This window comes from Equus quagga, chromosome 16 (genome assembly GCF_021613505.1).
Source record: "Equus quagga isolate Etosha38 chromosome 16, UCLA_HA_Equagga_1.0, whole genome shotgun sequence".
NCBI lineage: Eukaryota > Metazoa > Chordata > Mammalia > Perissodactyla > Equidae > Equus > Equus quagga.
The window spans coordinates 67,439,124-67,462,251 of record NC_060282.1 but is presented as its reverse complement, the minus strand read 5'-3'; the positions used below and the strand labels follow the sequence as shown (position 1 = coordinate 67,462,251).

At 40.2% G+C, this 23,128-nt stretch overlaps 1 protein-coding gene across 2 annotated transcripts in view; it reads left to right on the top strand.

The window, feature by feature from the left end:
- SLCO5A1 (solute carrier organic anion transporter family member 5A1) overlaps positions 1-20,762 on the top strand; it is a 130,241-nt gene extending 109,479 nt beyond the window's left edge. For both annotated transcript variants that reach the window (XM_046642240.1, XM_046642239.1), the window contains 4 exons: positions 7,848-8,007; positions 9,601-9,842; positions 11,834-11,898; positions 14,458-20,762. In XM_046642240.1, coding sequence (XP_046498196.1) covers positions 7,848-8,007; positions 9,601-9,842; positions 11,834-11,898; positions 14,458-14,918 — 928 coding nt within the window. In that variant the 3' untranslated portion in view covers positions 14,919-20,762. The remainder of the gene's footprint in view (positions 1-7,847; positions 8,008-9,600; positions 9,843-11,833; positions 11,899-14,457) is intronic.
- The last annotated feature ends 2,366 nt before the right edge of the window (positions 20,763-23,128 follow it).

The following is a 23,128-nucleotide window of genomic DNA, read 5'->3' as shown; positions in this document are numbered from 1 at the left end:
CGTTTTCTCAGAGTGCTGTGGTCAGCACTGACTGTTGGACGAAGTGAACCACTTAGCCCCACCGAGCGGCAAAATCTCAGAGGCTGCGATTTTCCCCTGAAGTTACTTCTCAGTATGGTTTTATTGCCCCCAAGTCCTAAGACTGTAGAAGTTAAATAGATATCAACTGGTAATTCAAACCTTTGCCTCAGCTTCCCACAGGTGCACTTCATTCTCCTTGTCACCTCTCCTGATCTGGCCTTGCTGCCACATGGTATATTTACATGGTGCCCTGCTCCCAGCCTTTCAGGTGACTAGCAGTTCTGGCCAGATGACTCCTAAATTCTCTAATTAAACCATTCATCTCCTCTTCGGCGTCTCACGGACAGCTTAACCTACTGAAGTTTTTTGCCCACTGTTTAAATCTGTTGGCACCATTCCAAGTCTTTTATTTATTATAGATATTACTAATTTTAAAGGAAATTTCTGAAAAGTACGGGAAAAAACTTTACTTACAGGATTTTAGGTTTTCATATTCCTGGATTTTCCCAGCTACTTCTATTAACAGGCTTCGAGTTCATTTCTAGCTATAAGTGTATGATTCTATCTATTTTTGGCTCTGTTTGGAGACACAAACAAAATGTTCTATTTCATTTTAGGAGTATCAAGAGGATATGAAGTATAGGCAAATTTTCTTTCCAATGAGTTTTAAATTTTGTAACCACGATCTAAACAAATCCACAAACTCATTTTATATGAAGTTTGTAAAACTGTATAATGTCTGTTTAAACATAATGAGACTTTTTATTTCAAAAGCATCTATGAATATTATTAACTCAGGACCAGATTTATAAATCTATGACCTCATATTAATCTAGTCAATAGGAAATGCTCATCATGTAATGTTAGCAGGAAATAAGATAGAATTTAGAGCTCTATATAAAACCTTGATAACAATCTGTTATTAATATTAATACATATGAATATTGAAAAAAGAGACCAGAATTTAATGTTCTAAAAGCATACTGGTGTTTATTCCTGGGTGGTAGCATTATCTATGAGTTTAATTTTTTAGTCCTTTTGTATTTTCTAAATTTTCCACAATGGATATGGCATTACTTTAATAATAAATAAAAGTATTTCAAAATGCTATATAAGGGCCACATCATTTTATTAAAAATGATTCTGGATTTAAAGAGATGATTTGTATAAGTTGTGGGTAATTATGTGTAAATTTCAAGTCATACCTGGTTTGAATCTATTGCCTATGAAGCTAAAGGAAGCTTTAATAATAAAAATAATGATTGGATACAGTAATCACAACTTTCATGAATATAGACGTATGCTGTTCCATATGTTATCACATACTTCCCTCTGTTGATTATCCTTGCTCTCCTCTCATGGAGGCGGGAGGGGTACTAACAGCCATGGACTAAAAGATTTGACCCACTGCTGTTCAGCTACTAAGCGGCAGGCTTCAGACTAAATCCCAGTCTATTTCTTTCTCTCCCGTTCCCTATTCCCTGTAGGAGTAAACTAGAAAATTACTTCTTCCTTTTTGAAAAGAAACTCATCATGATGGCCTTTTGTACGCTCCACATTTGTGATGGGGTTACTGTGATTTGTTCATGCTTCTGCCGTGTACAGATAAAGAAAGCATACCGATATCCTGGTGCCTATTATGTGCCAGACACAATGCTGGGCACTGGATGGACATGTGCTCATTGAATCGTCCCAATAATCTCCTGATATAGACACTACGATCTCTGTTTTACAAATGTGAAATCTCTTTAGATGTGTTCACAGCACTTGTGAATCGTAGATACAGAATTGGACCCAGCTCTTTCCTACTCTAATGCTCATGCACACTGAAAGCTGATGCCAGAAAAGCTGCATCAGAGCTGCCTCCGGGAAGAAGAAGGAAGCAGGACCAGCCACCCAGAAGACTCTTGCTAGAGAAAGCAAAACTACAGTCCACAAAGCTGCCCTGCCAGGGCAGACAGACTGTGGAGACAGATGAAACTGGGTTTAAATCCATCTCTGATTCTTACCAGCTTTGTGAACTTTGACAGTATCTATCCTCTCAAACCTTCAATTTCCTCATCTGACAGGTGGAGGCACGGTAATAATAATTATAATTCTCGAGAGGAATAAACGAGGTAACATGTAGAAATCTTAGTGCACGACTGCTGAGGTAAAAATTGGGCTCTGCTAATGTTAGTTTAAAATGAAAGTGATGATTATGGTGATAATAATAGTAATTATAAACCTAAAGTTGCATAGCTATTTATAGCCAAGGAAGGATTTCTTTTTAATTGAGTTAATGATAGGTTACAATCTTGTGGAATTTCAGTTGTACATTAATGTTTGTCATTCGTGTTGTAGGTGCACCACTTCACCCTTTGTGCCCACCCCCCACCCCACCTTTCCCCTGGTGTCCGCTAAACTGTTCTCTTAGTCCACATTTTTAAATTCCTCATATGAGTGGAGTCATACACAGATTATCCTTCTCTAGCCTGGCCCATTTCACTTAACATAATTCCCTCAAGGTCCATCCATGTTATTGCAAATGGAATGATTTTGTTCTGTTTTGCAGTTGAGTAGTATTCCATTGTATATATGTACCACATCTTCTTTATCCATTCATCTGTTGATGGGCACTTAGGTTGCTTCCATGTCTTGGCTATTGTAAACAGTGCTGCAATAAACATTGGGGTGCATAGGACTTTTGGGATTGCTGACTTCAAGCTCTTTGGATAAAGACCCAGTAGTGGGATGGCTGGATCGTGTGGTAGTTCTATTTTTAATTTTTTGAGAAATCTCCATACTGTTTTCCATAGTGGCTGCACCAGTTTGCATTCCCACCAGCAGTGTATGAGGGTTCCTTTTTCTCCACAACCTCTCCAACGTTTGTTACTATTAGTTTTAGATATTTTTGTCATTCTAATGGGTGTAAGGTGATATCTTAGTGTAGTTTTGATTTGCATTTCCCTGATGATCAGCAACGATGAGCATCTTTTCATGTGCCTATTGGCCATCCGTATATCTTCTTTGGAGAAATGTCTGTTCATGTCTCCAGCCCATTTTTTGATTGGGTTGTTTGATTTTTTTTGTTGTTGAGTTGTGAGAGTTCTTTATATATTATGGATATTAAGCCTTTGTCAGATATATGACTTGCAAATATTTTTTCCCAGTTAGTGGGTTGTTTTTTGGTTTCAATCCTGTTTTCATTTGCCTTGAAGAAGCTCTTTAGTCTGATGAAGTCCCATTTGTTTATTCTTTCTATTGCTTAGCCAAGGAAGGATTTTAATATGAAGCCAGAATTTAAGTAGAATTAAAGAGAAACATTCTAATTGAAATCTTCTTGAAGACTGAGATAAATTGATAGAGATTAAGAAATGATGAGAAAGATACCAATTTTTTCTAGTATTTTGCTAAAAAGGTTCGTGCTGCGTGAATCATATTTTTTAATCCTGGTGGCTTGAACGTAAAATGCATGACTTGTCCTATCTTTTAATAGGGAGACACCTGGAGGCAGAAAGAAGGTAAGGGGACTCCTCTTTAATTTATGGAGACCAGCTTGTACGCCAGATGGGGAAGTTCAAGTGTTGTTTGGGTCTTGGGCTGAGGTGATAGGATACACTGTGTGTGTGCGTGCACATGTGTGATTTGAAGGTGACTGTGTCCTTACATACCCAGCTGTAATGACCCCACGGCAGAGATTTTTTTACTTGTGTTAAGCAACAATTTGTTTTGTTATTGTATATGACTTTAAATGAACATTGATCCTTAAGTGATTGATTTCATGAAGATGGGGCAGCAAGCGGCTTTTCTGCTGTCCCCTTTTTGCTGTCTGCCTGTGGCTGGTTTTCTTGAAGCCTCAATGATTGTGGGGCATGTCATGACACCTCCCATAGTTTTCTGTTCCTCAAAATTCTCAAGTTGCACTAGACAGTATCAGAGACCCCTTTCATTTCTCCACTTCTGGAATTCCATGATTTTTATAGTAAGATGTCATGTGGAACTCTCAGGCTTGCAGCTTGGAGGCGTTTGGTGGTGTGGCCTTGATTCTCGCTGAGAATTAACGCTTACATTGACGCCGGGTTAACATGAGCCTCTTATTTGGAAGGCTAACTTGTCAGAAATGCTCTCGTTTATTGGAGAGGTGAGGCCCAGTACTTTGGCACAAGGATCAGTGCAGCGTACTGCAGCCCTTGTGCAGTTTATATGCCCACGATGGGTTCACTTCAGGCTAATGAGGTTACGTGATGTTCCTCAGGTTTAAACTCTTGCACCATTATTATAATCCAGTCTGTTTTCTGGAGAGTGAGTGATCATCAAACAAGATATTATTCTTAAAAATGGTTTTTTCTTTTATTGGCACAGGGTAAAAGGATTAACCATGCGGTGTCTTTTTTTGTGTGTGCCACTGTGACCTTTTTCTCTAATGACATTTTCATGAATGCCCACTTCTTTTCACTGGTATTTATATTTGTTGCTTGTTCTGATTTTCTTAGATCTTTTCAGATTGTGTCATTTCTTCATATCAGACACCATGATCTCCTAAAAAAAGCAAACCTACCCAAGGGTGACCTGGGGTGGTGCCTCTGTTTCTGGACCTCAGGAAAGCTTTTGCCTTCCTCTCATCAGTGTGTTTGGAGCATCTGTTAATATTATCATTGGATTCCTTTCTCTTGAGTGGCCTTGCTCATAAAGGAGAGGTGTTTGGAATCTGTGGCTGTCATAAATGACTACAAAGCATGCTGTTAGGAGGAAGTTCCTTGTAGCTTCTAAATATCAACAGTCATAACCATATTGTATGGATTTGAAGCCTGTCATTTTTAGTGACTAAGTATGCAGACATATAAAAGCCCTTTTATTAGGTCATGGTTTGCAATTTACTTCTTGAAGAACTGGTGAAGAGAATAGTAAAGCACACAGAATGCTTTTCATATGATCCCAGTCAACACAGCACCATTCAACCTCATAGTGGATCCTTTGGCCACCCCGGACCTCCATTTCCTCATGTGTAGAACGTGGTAGTAGATCTAGAATGGGGTTTCTAAGCCTCAGTGTGATGAGATCGGAGCCAGTTAACTCTTTATTGTGGGGAAGGCACTGCTCTGTGTCTCGTAGGATGTTTGCAGCATCTGTGACTTCTTCCCATTAGATGCCAGTAGCACCTCCTCAGTTGTGACAAACGAAAATGTCTCCACATTGCCAAATGTCCCCTGCGGGGCAAAATTGCCCATGTGGAGAACTATTGGTCTAGAATCACATTTTAAAAGATATATTCAAACTTTATTTATTTTGAATTTTTTTTTTGTTGAGGTAACATTGGTTTTTGACGTTACATAAATTCAGGTGGACATCATTATATTTCAACTTCTGTGTAGACTACATCATGTTCGTCACCAAAAGTCTAGTTGCCATCCATCACTGTACAAATGTCCCCCTTTACCTCTTTCACCCTACCCCCACCCCTTTTCCTCTGGTAACCATCGATCTATTCTCTGTATCTATGTGTTTGTTTGTTGTTGTTATTGTTTTATCTTCCACATATGAGTGAAATTATATGATATTTGGATTTTTCCATCTGACTTATTTCACTTAGCGTAGTGCCCTCGAGGTCCATCCATGTTGTCACAAATGGCAAGATTTCATCTTTTTTTGCGGCTGGCTACTATTCCATTGTGTATATATACCACATCTTCTTTATCCATTCGTCCATCAGTGAGAACTTATGTTTCCAAGTTTTGGCTACTGTGAATAATGCTGCAGTGAGCATAGGGGTGCATCCATTTTTTCAAATTAGTGTTTTCATGTTCCTTGTATAAATACCCAGAAGTGCAATAGCTGAATCATATGGTATTTCTACTTTTAATTTTTTGAGGAGTCTTTGTACTGTTTTCTATAGTGGCTGCACCAGTTTACACTCCCACCAGCAGTGTATGAGGTTTCCCTTTTCTCCACATCCTCTCCAATACTTGTTATTTCTTGTCTTTTTAATAATAGCCATTCCGATGGGTGTGAGGTGATATCTCATTGTGGTCTTGATTCCATTCCCCTAATAATTAGTAATGTTGAACATCTTTTCATGTGCCTGTTGGCCATCTGTATGTCTCTTTGGGAAAAATCTGTTCACATCCCCTGCTCAGGTATATTCAAACTTTAAAATGATATGATTCAAGAGTTTGTAAAGATAAAAATGATCAAAGTATTGTGACAAAATTTCTTTTGTGGAATGACATGAATGAAGAATAGAGTTCATTTTACTTTTGTCTTTGAATTTTTTATTATTTATTTATTTTTTCAGCTGACTTTATTTTTCTTTATTGTGGTAACATTGGTTTATAACATTATATAAATTTCAGGTGTACATCGCTGTTATTTCTACTTCTGTGTAGATTACATCGTGTTCACCACCCAAAGACTATTTACAATCTATCCCCACATACATGGGCCTAATCACCCTTTTGCCCTCCTTCCTTCCCCACTCCCCTCTGGTAACCACCCATCCAATCTCTGTCTCTATATGTTTGTTTCTTGTTTTCATCTTCTGTTTATGACTTAGATCACATAGTATTTGACTTTCTCCCTCTGACTTATTTCTACCTTTACCTTTTTAGAAGACTTTCTTGATAAGGTTTAAATATTACTGTGAATTTTTTCCTTCCATTAAAATTTGAGGACTCAGTTAAAGTGTGAAAGAGGCCACAGGAGAAAATTCTTTGAACAAACAGTGCTTTAGGTTTATAAATTAATACATATGGTTGGGATGAACTGTGCTACTGGATGAGTGGTTACTCAACATAGTCATTAAAGATAAGTCCTGGCACATAACAGATGTTGTTGAATGGATGGATGATGGATAGATGGATGGATGAATGAAGGATCTGCAAGTGCTAATTCATGTGGCTTTAGGAACAGTATTTCATCAGTGACACCTAAACATGATAGTCGCAAAAGCAAAGGAAAGAGGTCACTGGGTATGAGCACTACAGAGCCCCTTTCATTCTTCTGTGGGTTCCCTCTAGATACCTTCCTGCCTCTGCTCTTCCACGGCCATTTCTTTACACTTCTCTCCCCAGCCCTATATCCTTACTTGCCTTTTTTCCCCTTGAATTGATTTTATTAGAGCTTTTCATACTGTATCATTTCTTTGAATCAGACATCATGATCTCATGAGAAAACCAAACCTACCACATTTGACCGTGAACCCACATCTGGGCATTCCTGAGGGAAGGACACTGTTTAATCTTTCTTCTCTGGTTGTTTGAATCAAGTTAATGATGTTATTCCTGATCTTCTTTGAAAATTACTTCCTTTTGATTTTCTCAAGTCCCATGTCTTTCTTTGAGAATTTATTGTAGAACAATTAAACTTTTTGGTCAAAGGAACCTGTGCTGGCAACTGTGATTGATGGATTCCATGTTTATGCCCTCATAATGATGTTATTCATTTGGCACAGAAAAACATTTCCTCCATTTTACAGTTAAAGAAATTGAGGCCCAGGTTTGTTAAGACAGAGCCAAGCGTCTCTAGTAAGTGAGTAGTCATATGAGTTTAGAACTGCTGAGTCCAGATGTTGAGACCAGATCCATAGCACCAAGACAGAGGTCGAATTGAAGCAGGTAGATAATTTGATACAAAACTATTGAATCTGTGGTACCAGGAAATTGAAAGATTTTTCTTTATGTTTTGTTTTAATGTCATAAAAAATAATGAGGGTGGCTTCTTCATGGTACCATTGCTTTGATTTAATGGGAATATCTTCTCTAATTTGGACAAATTACTTAACTCAAGAACTTCGCTGTTAGTTTTATTTTAGTTAATGTTGCTCACGGTCTGCTTCTTTTCTCTCTCAGACCTTCTCTCACCATGCCTCATAGGAATCTGACAGGAAGCTGCAATGTTAATTGTGGTTGTAAAACACACGAGTACGAGCCAGTCTGTGGATCAGATGGAATTACGTACTTTAACCCTTGTCTGGCTGGCTGTGTTAATAGTGGTAATCTCAGCACTGGGGTGAGTATAATTCACCAATTCATCTACTGTTGTTAATCCAACATCCTGTGACAAGGACGTGTTAGAATTCGTATGCCAACACATGGCTTCGGTCTCCCTTTTCAAGAAACTTCAGATAACCTACAAAATACCTTCTGACAAAAACCCAGAGGAAAGAAAATTCTGCAATGCTATCATTTTTTTCCGGGGATGATTGGAGCATTTGGGTCTAGCGATTGGGTTCCATGTCAGCCCTCTCCCACTTTACGTTCTGTGCCGACTCAGTGAAACTTGATAAGGTTGAGTGCTAGGCCTCTCATTCCTTACTCTGACCGGGCCCCTGTGATAGGTTTGAAGGTCGAGATGGTGACATTTGGTGCTGATAGAAGAGAATGGAGGGTATCTCCCCTGATCAGAGTCTATGAAGATGGACAATGGCCATTTTTCATAGACTATCCGTTCAAACTTTTTTTTTAACTTTCAGAGTAAAGATATTTCTGTCCGTTCAAGAATAGGCTATTTTGAGAATTCCCTTCCCTGTGAATTATAAATAGGTGGTAATACTGTAGGAGAAGGTTATCATATTCTACTCAGTTCTTTATTGGGTCTGGTTTCATTCTTTGCATGAAAACAGATTGCCGGAGGCTGTTTTAATTAAAAGGTTAAGGTGCATTTGCTGGTTCTGCGCAGGTGATAAGGGATTATACTGCATGTTTTTGGAATGTCATATTTGAGTTCTAACTTTTCAACTGTAGTGATAAATTGAGAATTCCTGCGGCTGGCTCTCCATTATGTAATTGGTGAGCTCCAGTGTGTGACTAAGGTGAAAGAGACAATGAGATTTATTCTTCTCGGTGGCTAAGCTCGAGGAGTGAGTCCTTGGGTGCACAGCCCTCCTTCTTCTTAAAAAGAGGCCAGGAGTCCTTGGAGCAGAGATGGCCAAATGGTGCCCCTATCTTCATATTTGTTCTTACTGCCTAAGTGGCCGAGAGGTCGCAATGACAGTGAGTTCAGCTGATGTCCATTCAGTAAAAGCAATGTAATAGGCATAAAAGGTTAATTGGCTGTTTCATTTGAAACACCTTTTTAGTCCCCTGACTTAAATGAGACAGCCAAGGATAGGTTCGCTATTGTTGGCATTAAAGTCATTACGGTTGCATCATGAATTCTCTGCATTTATTTAACAGATATTTACTTGAGGTCCTATGCTGTGTTCAGGAGTCTGCTAGGTGCTCCGGTGGGAACAAACAGAAATAAGTCTTGGCTACTGTTTCTTGATGGCCTTCTCTAATAGGAGAGCCCAAGAATTAAACAGCAATTGAAGCAGCGTATAATTATGACCAAAAATGAGCATATGGAATCTGAATGCTATAGAATTGTGTTGAAAGCTTCTTATAAAAGTCTAGGTTTAAACAATTTTGACCAGCAGATTTTGATATTGTTCCATGCACACTTTGGACCCTTACTGTTAATAATGGGGAAGATATTTGCAATTAAATATTCTGTGGACTTTTAAATGCTAGAGTTATTTTAGAGCATTTTAACTTTGTTTTACTATTCCTATGCTGAATTTTGCTTTTGATTGGCATACAACTGATCTTTATTATCACTTAGATAAGGAATTACACAGAATGCACCTGTGTCCAAAGCCGGCAAGTGATCACGCCACCCACAGTGGGACAGCGCAGTCAGCTCCGAGTGGTTATTGTCAAAACATATCTCAACGAGAATGGCTATGCTGTGTCCGGGAAGTGTAAACGGACTTGTAATACCCTCATCCCATTCTTGATTTTTCTTTTCATAGTCACTTTCATCACAGCATGTGCCCAGCCATCAGCCATCATAGTAACACTCAGGTGAGAACAGCATTCAACTTCGAGGGTGAGTTATAATCGGACAATTGCCAGAATACATATTCCAAACTGGAACTGAGGTGGTAAAGCAGAGAGGAAAGCAAAATTAGATTGTGCTGGAAAGTGCTCAGACGTTTGCCTGATGAACTTAAGAAAAGTGAGTTTTCCCATGTCAGGAAGGGAAGGGATGATTGTGACATTTCACGTTCCAGAACTTTCTTTATTCAAATGGGTTCTATTCCTAGAGTTTAGTGAAAATTCTTTTGGGTGCCTTTGGTTCCTGAAGTCTCTGCCCTGAAAGATTCACCTTCAGGAGCTGAAAGCCGTGCCCATGTCAGCTGCAAGAATCCTGGCCCCAGAGGAGACAGCAAGTCATTTGGTGAAGTTGCTAAATTGTGCACACAGCGAAGAATATTATCTCCAACCTTGTGGATAGTTAATACTCCAGGATCAGTGACAGTCTGTGCTGGGCCTGCAGTTCAAAATGCTGATTTCACTAATTTTACTATCATATAAAATTTCAGAGTTGAGTCAAGGAAAGGGCAGACTGGGAAATGTAATTCTTCGGTTGTCCATGCTGGGCTTTCTTTGCCATATTATATATCCTGTCTATGTTTTTTTTTGCTTATAAGAGAACACAGAAGTTACCTTAATGGAAGTCCTGTAAAAAATGTGGACACCAGCACATTCAAATCAGTGTGCTGTATTTGCAGGAAAGGCTGCAGTGGACAAAGGAAGGAAGGGGACAGCGTGGTGAAGAAACGAGAGCACACCCACAGCAGCTCTGGGGGGACTGGAGTGCAGGGCAATGAAGGAGTGAGGAGAGGGAGTGCGGCCTTACTGTCTTTTATCTCCTCCCTGGGTCCTCAGTCCCCTGCAATGCTGGGCTCCTGGTGGGACACACCTGCTGAGATGTCATTCTTAGCGGGGCAGTTGGGCTGCTGGCCTGCTTATTCTCCATATTCTGGCTTCCCTTCCATGGAATGCCGTGTTAGACATTCCCCAACCAATTCGTTACTTGACAGTAAGACAAGAGGACATGAAAGGCCCATTGGTCTAGTCACTCAATTCCTCCATCAGCAGATACTTAGGGAGTAACAACTCTGCATGCAGCATTGGGCAAACTGCTGAGAAAATAAAGAAATTGGGGAAAAGATGACAAGTGCACTGGTCCTTGGGAATTGTACATGGTACACCTAGAACCCTATGTGTATGGGATAGAAAGGATAAGGGCCTTCCTCATTAAAAAAATATGAATCATTAATAATCTTAATTCTTTGAACTGTAATTCTACCAGAGATGTTAAATAACCCAGACAAATATGGCAAATCACCAGTTGGCTTCTAACCCAAAACTTCAGAGAAAGAGCCCTTTAATCTTTGCTAATTACAAAATCAATAGACTCCATTCTTCCTGCCATGAGAGAATCGCTTAGAGCATATATTTTAGGAAAAGAAGAAAAAAGGAGGTGTCTGGAAGGGATTCATTCTTTCTCTAACTTTTGACTTGTTTCCTATATGTTTTTTGACGATACTTTATTTTTTTTAAGTTTTTTTATGTATACTTTTCCTTGAGAAATTATGGGAGCAACTTTCAGTATACATATCTACCATTCTGGAAGTTCCAGGCAAATAGAGAAACAGAATGAAGTAGTTAGGATAAAATGCTATATATTTTTGATAACAGAATTAATTTCGGAAGCTCATTTAGAGCCAGTTCTGTCCCTTCAGCCATGAACTTGGCCCTCCCCCAGTATTTACACAGAAGCCATTAGAGTTAATCAGAGTTTCTTTGGCGTCTTCATGGGGAAGACCTTTATTCTCTGCTTTAGCCATCAGCCGTCTTGCCTGGCCATTGTTCGTAAATTGCAGCAAATCAAATATTTTGGCACAGCACCTCTCTGGTCCCTGGCTCTGTGTTAAGCAGGCTTGACTGGACGTTCATTTTCTCGAGGCCACTGTGTGAAGACACTCTTTGCTTTCCCTCCACCGCAGGTCCGTCGAGGATGAGGAGAGACCCTTTGCACTGGGGATGCAGTTTGTTCTGCTGCGAACACTTGGTAGGTCCTGAATTTCCAACACGCCTCTCAGTTCCTCTTTGCAGACGGCAGATTCTCATTGTCCTTTAAAAATGGCAGGTGGTTTGTTACCATCAGCAGTAGCTGGGATTTTACGGGGTAGGGCAAGACCACAACTTCCTTATTTTCTGATTTGAACTGAAAGCCAACCAGTTCTGTCATTTGATGAAACAAACCCAAACTGACTTTAGAGCCGTTTCTTTTCACTCTGAACGTAACTTTGGCTAAATCCCCCAGAGAGTTTTGTACAGTAAGAAACATTGAACCAAGCAATTGGAATGGGTTTATGATCCTGGCATCTTTGTCCCCTGATGCCTTTTTAACATGAAAGTGATGGGAATTGCTGCTGCTCAGTTATTTGTGAAAATGTCAATTTCTTACTTCTTTCAAGTAATTTGATTGGACTGGGCAAAGAGGAGATCTATCAAGTCTTCTGAGGAAAAGAAATAAGAAATTCCAAAAAGAAAAACGAAAGATCCCGAAATTGACATGTAGGGACCACCGTTTATTTATAACAAGAGAAGCTCATTAGCACTAGGTCAGTGTGGTTGGTTAGTCACCGAACTCACTGGGGCATGAAGAACATCCTCCTGATTTTTACAAACACTGGGTCACCCTGTGATGTCCTGGGACAATGCACGGGAAGTGTCGTGTGAGGTAGCCCATTGCCTTGATCAATTTCAGTGTATTTTTAATGACTTCCTCATCAGCTAGCTTATTTTTTCTTTCTTAAGTGGCAGTCTGTCATTTCCGTCAGCTGTTATTTCCCCCAATAATCAGTGTCATTCTCCACAGGTCAAAAAAATTAGATTTTTGATTCACATTTCCAATTCTGTTTCAAAGGGTAGCACATTTTAAAATGGTGTCATCTGACTCTTTGAAACATTCATCCTCTGGAATTCTCATTTTGTCATATGTTGTGGTCAGTGCCTCAGTCCAAGAATGAACACTTTCCAGTGAGCCGCCCGAGGCTTCGAGTTGCATTGAATGTGAGTGGCTTGTTTTCTGGTACCAATAAGACTTTGAAGGTACCATTTTTCAAAGGATGCTGGTTAAAGGAAATTCTGGCAAACTTTGCTATAGTTAAGAAGTTTGCATTATGTTTCTCCTTGGAAACTAAAAAGTTATTTTCAAGAAAGGAAATTTGTTGAAAAGGGGTAGTTGATAGGAAAAGAAAAAAATAGTTTCTCCCTTTTCTTGGCATATCTTTGATGCCAGGGAGTTGGGGCAATTTGATATGGATGCAGAGGTCAAGCTAAGTCAACAGATGGACGGACGCTGCTGCATCAGGAATAAGTGGAGGGAGAAGATTTCAGGCTTTTGTTATTTAATTCAACCTTAAGTTCTATTGATTATGGAAAAGTATAGTCAGGGCAACAGCCAACTTCCCTTTCCCCAAATTCCAAAGCAAAAAGACAGTTTTCAGTATTTTAATAATGTTACATTTTAATTGTAGTGAATATACCTCATTTTAAATGAATACAACACATTTAAAAATGTATCGCTCACAGCCTCCTGGCTATTAGCCCACCTGTCCTCTCTCTTTTCCTCCCTCACTCCCACCTTCCCATCACTTCCTTCTGGAAACTCTTATTTGGCATCCATGGGCTGTCCTGATAGGTCCTTGGGATGTAAAAGGTGAAAGATTTATACGATCCGAAGAGAAACCAGAGTATGGTCCTTGGGATGTAAAGAATAAAAGGCATGGCCTCTGCCATCAAGGAGCTTATGGGTGACAGATTTGCGTACAATTTAAATAGTATGTGATAGTTGATAAAATGGAGCTATCTACAAAATGCACTGGGAATACAGTGGCATCTGAGTGAGTCAGGAGTTTAAAGGAGGGGTAGAATTTTGCAAGGTGAACAAGTTGGGGATGGGGACCAATTTCCGCAAAGGTAGTAACATGCTATGAAGGAAGTCTATGTGGGTAGACTTTCTTTCCTATGAGAGTAAAGGAATGTCTGCATCATGGCCCAAACAAGGAAGCTCCTACTCATCACAGATGGTTTGTAAGCTTCAAAGACAAATTTTATGCCATAATCATTTCCATACTCCAGGTGCCTTTAGGAAGTTACTATTTGATGTGTTTTTTGACTTCTAGGGGACAATGCTTTCCTTAGACTCTTCCTGCATCCAAGAACTAGAACCCAACCCACAAGAGCTAAGTGTACTGAATTTTAGTGGATCGAGAAGGGTTCTAGTGTAGCCTCTTGAATATTTAATGACAGAATCTGATTTTTAAATTTAGAAATATTCCCTAATTGCATTTTTAGCAATAGACATTTTCATGATCCTGAAAATCATTAATATATTCTGAGTTGCAAACTGGAAGATTTAAAGTATTTACAATTTAGTGAACATTTTTATAATAAATATACTATGATAAGGTGTGACGTATGTTTTAAAAAATCAGGCAACACAAGAAAACCACTCCCCTCAACTGATTTCAGAGCCACAACCACCTTGAGAATTTACAAATCTGTTTTCTCTTAGAAGACGTGCTAAATATTTTTCTTTTCTTTTTCTCTACAACTCTAGCGTACATTCCTACTCCGATTTACTTCGGAGCAGTTATCGATACCACGTGCATGCTCTGGCAACACGAATGTGGCGTACAAGGCTCCTGCTGGGAGTACAACGTGACCTCATTTCGTTTTGTCTATTTCGGTTTGGCGGCCGGCCTCAAATTTGTTGGCTTCGTTTTTATTTTTCTGGCCTGGTACTCCATTAAATACAAGGAGGACGAACTGCAGAGGCGGAGGTGGCGAGAATTCCCGCTGAGCACTGTGAGCGAGATGGTGGGCCGCCCCGACACCGCTGCCGAGAAGTACGCCCGGACTAGATCTTGCCCAGCAATCAGCACCCAGGGAGAATTCCACGAAGAGACTGGGCTGCAAAAGGGGACCCAATACACAGCACAGACCTACCAGGGACCCTTCCCAGAAGCAATAAGTCCCTCCCCAGACCCAGGGCTGGAAGAAAGCCCTGCTGCCATGTAGCATCCGTCTTGAAGCTTGAAAATGGAAGACTTTCGTTTTGTTGGTTGAGTTGAATACGGTGACTTGAGAAACACTCGTGCCTTCTTTTCTTTCTTTTTTTAACCTCTAAAGACACAATCCTCAAACCGACAAAACTCAGTATACACAGCCACTGTTGACTGTGGGCTGGATACCTCAACGAGACTGAGAGCCTTTTCTCCTCTTCTCTCCAGGAAGGAGGTGTTTCGATTTGTTACCATTTCTGCTATGTTCATTTAATGCTCATGCTCCAGTGCGGTATCAGGCTGAGGTCCATGGTTAACAAAATCATGAGAAGCGCAATGGTGGTGCCTAGCATTAGCATACACTCCAACAAAGGTGACCTTCACCATGACTTTGCATTTACAGATCAAAGTTTTTAGGTATGAACACCTACTGTGAGTTCTGCAACAAAGCACAAATGAATTTGCTTCAACTATGCAATCTGATTGGGAAAATGGAAGTGCAGCATGTTAGTTTGGCTTTCAGAAACTAAAGCAGATATGTTTTTGAAAAGAGGAAGCTGAACTTTCCCCGAAGTACTGTTAATAGCATTTTAAGCCATAGCAGAGTTATAAATCAGGTAGAATTTTTCAGATGCTTCAAAGGAACCATATGCATAGCCTGATAAAAGGAATAGCGGCTTCATTTCACAGAACTCATTCTCTTTTAGTCTGTCTGCCCCATCGTAGGGTAGTGAAAGAGGCTGCTGAAACATATATCTGATAGCTTGAATATAAACTCCACTATTCTTCTGTGAGGAGCTTTAGAACTAGTGTGCTAAATAATATGGCTAGAAACTATAATTTGAGATGCGTAATAAGGAAAGAAACTGATGGCTTTCTCATCCAAAGAAAATTGCTGCAGAAATTATTTTAGCTTTTAAGGGCCCACCTAAGGGTAGTTAAGAATTGCGACGTTGACACTCAAAATAGTTGGAAAAAGAAATTCTACAAAAGTAAGATTGAGTCCCACCTGCTCATTTTAGTTATATATCTAGAAGCACTAGCAAATCTGTCTAGTTTTCTTTTTTGTGTATAGAAAATTGCTGTGGTTGCTCCTGAAATCGAGTCATTAAATCAGAAGGGCTAGACCTGTGATAGGAAAATCGCTTTGAGTACAGGAGGAGGGAGATGTGTGAGCTGGATCGAGAATATGATCCTAAGTCCTGATTGAAAATTATTTAAAATGAACTGGTCTGTCCTACTGCATCCTAGTTTCTCAGAGTTAGAATCATTTTACACCTCTCTTTGGTTCCTTCCTACTGGAAACTTCCTGAACTGATTCTGAGTGGGGATTTTTCTGTTCCTAAATGCACTTTGGGTTCTTTATCCATCATCCTTTCCAGTTCCGCCCAGCACATCACTTTGACTTAGACGCCACACGGCATGCTTTCTACACGGTTCTTACAGTAGACGCCTCCTGACAGCACGATGGACTGATCGTAGGTTAACTCATGGGTTCTGGCTGCTCAGAAAAAGCATCATCACAATTCAGATTTAGGAGGGACTGTGAGGTCCAAGTACCCATATAATTGTGAACTGTTTCTGCCAAGAAGCCTATGTTTCTGTAGGGCAAATTTGGGAATTGGTTTCCTTGGCTGGTTTACGCTCTTTCACAGAGGGGATGTGATTGACGGAACTGCTCCTTGATTCAGGGTTTTGCCCTCTTATCCTTGGCTGTACTGGTGGAGTTTCGTGAATATTCCTGGGTACAAAGTTGTTTTCCTCTCTACCCAAAAATGACATTGGCCAAATGATTCCCTTGGTTGCGTGTAGTTTGTGGAGAGAGTTATTACTATTAGACTGAATCATGTCTACAAGGGGTGGAGCCAGTGGTCTCAGGTGACGAGGACTTCGCCTTGAGCAGTCTTGTTTGGCTAAGTCCTAAGAACCAGTGTTGCCTGTAATTACACTAGTGTCTCTCAAACTTTGGTCAACGTGGTGTATATCGAAGGTCTTCAGAGAATATTGCTGATTAACCTAGTGTCGACTCTGGGCCTCAGGGTTCCCCTGTTCCCTTTATGGGACATCTTTGATCCTTTAGAAGAGAAAGTTTCCATTTGTGTTGGAACTAAAGATATGTAGGCTGGGGAGAGGTGATATTTTCTTAATTTTCCTCTGATCATTAAGAAACTGCATTGAGAGAATTTCAGTGGGATTGGCACTTTTATTTTTTAGGAAGATTAGCCCTAAGCTAATATCCACCACCAAGCCTCCTCTTTTTGCTGAGGAAGACTGGCCCTGAGGTAACATCTGTGCCCATCTTCCTTGACTTTATATGTGGGGCTCCTGCCACAGCATGGCTTGCCAAGTGGTATGTAGGTCTGCACCCGGGATCCGAACCGGTGAACTGCGGGCCTCAGAGGCTGAGCGCACAAACTTAACGGCTATGCACTGGGCTGTGTCTGGCTGTTTTTTTTCATCGCTAAGATTGTGTGTTCCAACATTCTTAGGATTTCTCTCTTCTTGGTAGTACATTTTGAAAAGGATCCTCTCTCGGAACTCCAGGATAGGAAATGATGGGCTCATCCGGTGTGAATAGAGAGCCCGTCCCTTTCTCTACCTTGAACAGTCACCCAGTTCAGCAGTCATTGGCCGGGTGCCAGTTCTCTCTCAGTCACCATTTTACCCAATTACCATCTGCCACTCTGAAATCCTTTGAGTTGATTAGGCCAGAATTCAAAGAAATCGGCCTGAATTGTGCACCACAATGTTAATATTGTACTTTCTCAACTATCCGATACCTGTAACTAGCAGGGAGATCATTAACGTGTTGGCGAATGTAGAATGAATAGCACAGATCATGGGGGACTGAAGTTTCAGAATAAGTACCAGTTAAGAGTTGTCCCCAAATTGCTTTGGGCTCTGGTAGCATCATTGGAGTGTTACACAGTCAACTAAAGTGACTGTTTTTTATAGATGACACCATTTAATTGTATATATGAGGTTCTTATATGTTTGTTAATAAATTAGTCATGTTACTTGATAGTCACAGCTCCTATTATAAGTTGAGTTGTCACTCTTCATGAGTTTAGGCTTCTAATTACTTGGTTTGAGGAAGGGTCATTTTATTCCTCTATAAACTCTGTAGATTCATGTATTATTTGGCTTTAATATGCAAATATAATGTCCTTGAGTCTAGCCTATTAATTTAGACACTCCCAGGGGTGGGGTGGGTGGTGGGTTCTTTTGGTTATCTTCATTAGCATGAAATCTTCATCCTTTGTAGGTGGATTTCATTCTTGAAAACAGTCTAGAGTCATTCAGAACTAAGGTGGGGGGAAGAAAGGAGGAGCAGAGAGGTAACAAAGTAGCATTTGTTGTGTTGACTATTTGCAGAACATTTTGTCAAGCGCTTAATATACACCATTCATTTTAATCCTCTTAATAACTTTGCAAGATAACTATTTTTATTTGGTTTTTAAGATCAGATGATGAAAACTGAAGCTCAGAGAGGTAAAGTAACTTGCTTTGGATTGCACAGAGCAGCCAATCAGGGTTCAGACGCAGCTTTCTCATCTCCATGGCCCACTTCTTACACTACATGACGCAGATGATAGTTTTGGTTAACAAAGGCAAGATATGACTAAGCGCGGTAAGGCATTTCATTTTTTTGATGTGTTACTGTTTCTGAAGAGTAGAAAAGTTACTATTTCTTTGTAAAATAGAAAAAAATCTCGAGGAAACATCAAAATTTAATGTTTAGCTTTTCAAGGAAATTTACATTTATTTAGCTAAGTGTTGTATTCAGAATTGTTTGTCATAATATACCTCAAGTATTTATTTATAGTTCATATTTAATATAGAACAAATCCAATTTTGGTGTTGACATTGAGTCTTAGTAGAGTTTCTGGAATGAAGCAGATGAGGAAAAGTAGTTCAGATTGATTGAATCTGAGCTTTGGGGATTTCAAATGCATGCTTTTTTTTTTTTCCTCTTTCAAAATGTTAACATTTCAATTTTGGTGAATATCGGTTTTAAGTTTCCTAATAAAAATTTTAAGTGAACATATACAAAGTGTTACATGTTAAATGAACAGATGCAAAATGTTATAAGTTACATACCGAACCAGCGACCCGATTGTTACCGCTAGTAGCTGCTGTAAGAGACTGGAGCATGCACTTGTAAATGTCAGCCATCAGAGCCGGAAGTAATGGCAGTCCTGCATTTTCACCAACCATGGAGCAAATTCTTCCTCAGTCTCCAATTCCAGCTTCCGTTCTGTGGTAGATTTGGAGCCAGAAAATTTCTTTTTGGGGCCTATTTTGCATCAACCATAGATGCCCCAAACAGAAGCTTCATAGTTTGAATGGACCTGAAAGATTTGTGGAAATTTTCTGGTGTGCCTGGGAGCAGTGGGAGAGCCCAAGTCTGGGGTGGTAGCCAATTATACTTTGTGACTTTGTGTGTACTTAAAACATCCTAAATGGCACAGAAACATGAATATAACTATTGATATATAGGTGCGTACTGAGTATTCTAAGTAGCAGATAGATATCAAATTACTGTATAAGCCCAGAATCGCCTAGACAGCAGGTCTGCTAATTCTCTGTTATACAGACCAGTAGGTAGCCTTTACACGTTTTCGCATTTCTTCTTTCATAGTACCGAAGGGAGTGCTGTGGCTGGCAGGTGAAGTTAGTGGCCTTGTGCCCTTTATCTTTTCTGTCTTCTCTTCTTTCCTCATCTTCTGGGATGCTGCTGGCTGTATCTGTCTCAGACCTGTTGCTATATTGGAATTAGATCTGTGTATGTTTGAAGAGGTTATTTTAAGCACTTCATTTTTACTCAGCCCTAGGAAGGGTCAAGTATGATGAAGACCCTCCCTGGGTATTTGCTTTTGCAACATTAAAAAAAAAAAAAAAAAAAGCCTCGGTGCTAAAAGTATTTGATGATGCATGCTCAACCACAAAAATGTGCCACTGAATTCACAGTATTTCACTGATAAAGGACTGCATGTGCTTTGCTTTTGGAAATGTAAAGAAACCCAGAAAACAGGCACTCATTACTCTCATTACAATAGTGAATACAAGAACTTTACACACAAAAATGAAGAGTGTAAGGGGGAATACTTTTTCTATGGAAAACTCAGCGCTTTTGATATTTATTTTAGCAAGAATAATCAGATGCTGAAAATAATTTCAGAGAGAGGGGGGAAAATATTTCAGATAATCTTTTCATATTTCTTCTCCAAAAAGCTTACGCCATGTCAGGTGTTTTTAATATTGGGGTTTGAAGGTGTCGTCGTCTTCTGCCATTCTACTATTACATGTTAAAATCCAAGAAGAAGATATTATAGAAAACTAAGGTAATTGCAGGGACATATTAAACCAAAGGGGTGAACAAAAGAAGTTTAAAGTTTGTATCTAGGAATGAAAAATAAGAATAATTGGTAAGACTTTATAGTGGGCATTTTTCTTAAAATACATACCTCTAACCCAAACCCCAAAGGTTAATTTAGAAGCACGAAACAGGCAGGCGAGCCTCTTAACTCTTTTGTTAAAAGGAAATGTAATACTGTGTCAAATCAATCGTCGTTAGGATCCTAGTGGAGTGTGTGTGTTCCGCGTGTGTGTTTCTGTATGTAGAGGTGTGCTTGTGATGAAAGACTGTTTTGAATTGTTGCATAAAGGAGTTTGATTTTGTGATTTTTTAAAATGAATATTTATTTGGAGACCTCTTAGGGTAATTTAAAAGATGTATCATTTCCTTGTGTTTGATAAAATCTATTGTCAATGTACTAATAAACCTTGGTTTACAACATCTTGAATACTTGATCATTGAAAATTAAGGAAAAAAGTAAAAAAAAAAAAAAAAGAATAAAGTGTGTTGGATTGAAATTAGTGTGTCTCAGGATTTTTGTTGTTTGAAGAGATGAAGCAATGATGCCAATGTGATCTCCCATCCCTCCCGAAATGAAGACACAGGCGTTTGATTAGATTAAATGGCCCACCACTTACTCTGAAAGATGGCAGTAATGAACTCCTAGAGAAGACGAATGTCCTATCTGTATGTAAGCTATTAGGACTGTAGTTTTAGGAGCCTGCAGTAAGTAGCACACTTTCCACTGAGTCACCAAAGAGAATAATTTTAAGTAGTTACCACTTATCAATCTAAGTTCAAACAGACTTTGGGATTACAGAAGTATGTGCCTTGAATATGGTTTGTGTTAGTCAGGATCAGCTAAGTTATGCTTCAACAACATGCTAATCTTGAAATCTCAGCGGCTTCATCGCACAAAGGTTTATTTCTCATTTCCATGACGTGTCTATATGAGTCTGTTCCACAGAGTCCCTCAGGGACCCAGCCTCACAGAGGCTCCACCATGTTGAGGCTGCACCATCTGGATCTTTCAGGGTTAGTCTTGGTTGCTGAGGCAAGGAACGGAAGAGCCCAGAGAAAGGCAAAGGGGCTTATCTCTTTCTCAGCCTGGAAGTGACATGTGTCCCACTGCATTAGTCTGAACCAGATCCACGTCCCTGCCAGACTGCTGGGGTCCTGGAAGTGTAGGGGAAGCCAATGGTGAGCATTTGGTGGGTACTGTTCTTTGCCACACAGTTGACCCTGATAGGTTAAGGCTGATTTCCCAAGGAGCCCAACTCACTATTCTAAAAACTGGTAAACAAAGGGAATGTCTCAAGCAGAAAAAAGAATGATTTCCAAAGGAGTAAGTATCAAAGCTTGGTCAACAAAGCATTAAAAGCTCCCTTTCCCCAGTTTACACTGAACAGCAAACTAATTGTTGCTGAAGGGGCCCAGGAGCTGTTTGAGACTGGGGGAAGAACTTGTGCCCAGACTCCATCCATGGAGAAAAAGCGCTGGCGTTTGAGGTCTCTTTTGACGGACGGCAGTTTTCTGAGTACGCTGGCATCTCAAACTTTCCAGTGAGGGGCGGAAGGAGGTAAAGGAGGCATGGAAATAACAGCATGACTCACCGGCTGAAGCAGAGCGGTTATATTTAGAACCCCACCTTGAGGTGGAAAGCAGGGCAATTGATTTCCATTTCGCACGCCTCACCCCGTTGCACACCTAAACTAAAGGGTCACCGTGGCCCAAGGTACATGCATTATTGGAAGGAGGGCGTGTGTCTGTGCTGACTTCTGGGTAAACCCTTATTTTCCTCCGCGGTCTTTGTGCATTTATCAAGGGAGCCATCTATGCAAAGAGCAAATAGTAACGCCTGCCCAAATCTACCATCTTCTCCTCAATTATGTGTGTAATTTAGGCAATAGACTTTCTCTTGAATCTCTTAAATATCTCACACTTTCAAGGAAGAGTCTGAGCCATTCTGGGTATTGTGCTTTTCGAAACAGACATGCGAAATTTCTTAAAGAGAAAAAGTTTCTCTTTAAGAATTTCTCTTTAAGAAATAAGGAGAGTGGAAAGGTTATGAACGTGGCCCCTCATCCTCCTTTCTTTAGCCCCAGACTTGGTACAACCTCAGCATTTTAAGAGCTGTTAAAAAGCCTTCAGTTCCTTTCTTGTTTTTAAAATTGCCAGCTGGGCAGAGACGGCCTCTGTAGCTTCGGCGTGTGGGAGCCAAAAAACATTTTTAATTGCACAAAGTCATTGGAAAGCAAGGAGATCGATATTCGGTGCTCACTTTTGAATCTAAACATCAAACTTTGGTGCAGTTCCAACTCCTAAAACCGATATAAATCAGTAGAAAGCTGAAACCGGTCTTTGGCCTGCTGCGATGGCTAAGATGCTAGGCACGGAAGAAAGAGCAAGCGTGCCGTGGATCAACTCGTTCTAGATGTGTCCTGTCGAGATGGTAGCGCTGCTACTTTAGAAATCAATGTAAACGGCAGCTTTCCCAGAGGCCAGGTTCTGGCTCCCAGCAAACAAGTCTTTAGTTGCACTAGAGCGCCTCCTAATGGCCATTGTGGGAAACACATGCTCTACTAATCCCTCGGCCCTTCCGGGTCTTGGGTTGAGCGGTGTGTGACCAGATAGGTATTAGGGTGGCAAGTTCCACGACCTCTCCTCTCCTGCTGAGACCTATTAATGGTTGGATTGGTTCCGCTCTGCTCTGGGTCACCTGCATTGTTGGGTCTGGGAGATGGAGTAATATAGGGGGAGAGGAGTGGGGGGAGAGGATGCACATTCTGAACTTCGGAGTCCTGGGAGGCCCACGGGTTTGGGGACTAGAAGGTAAGAACAGCAGTAGATGCCTTTGTTCACCACTT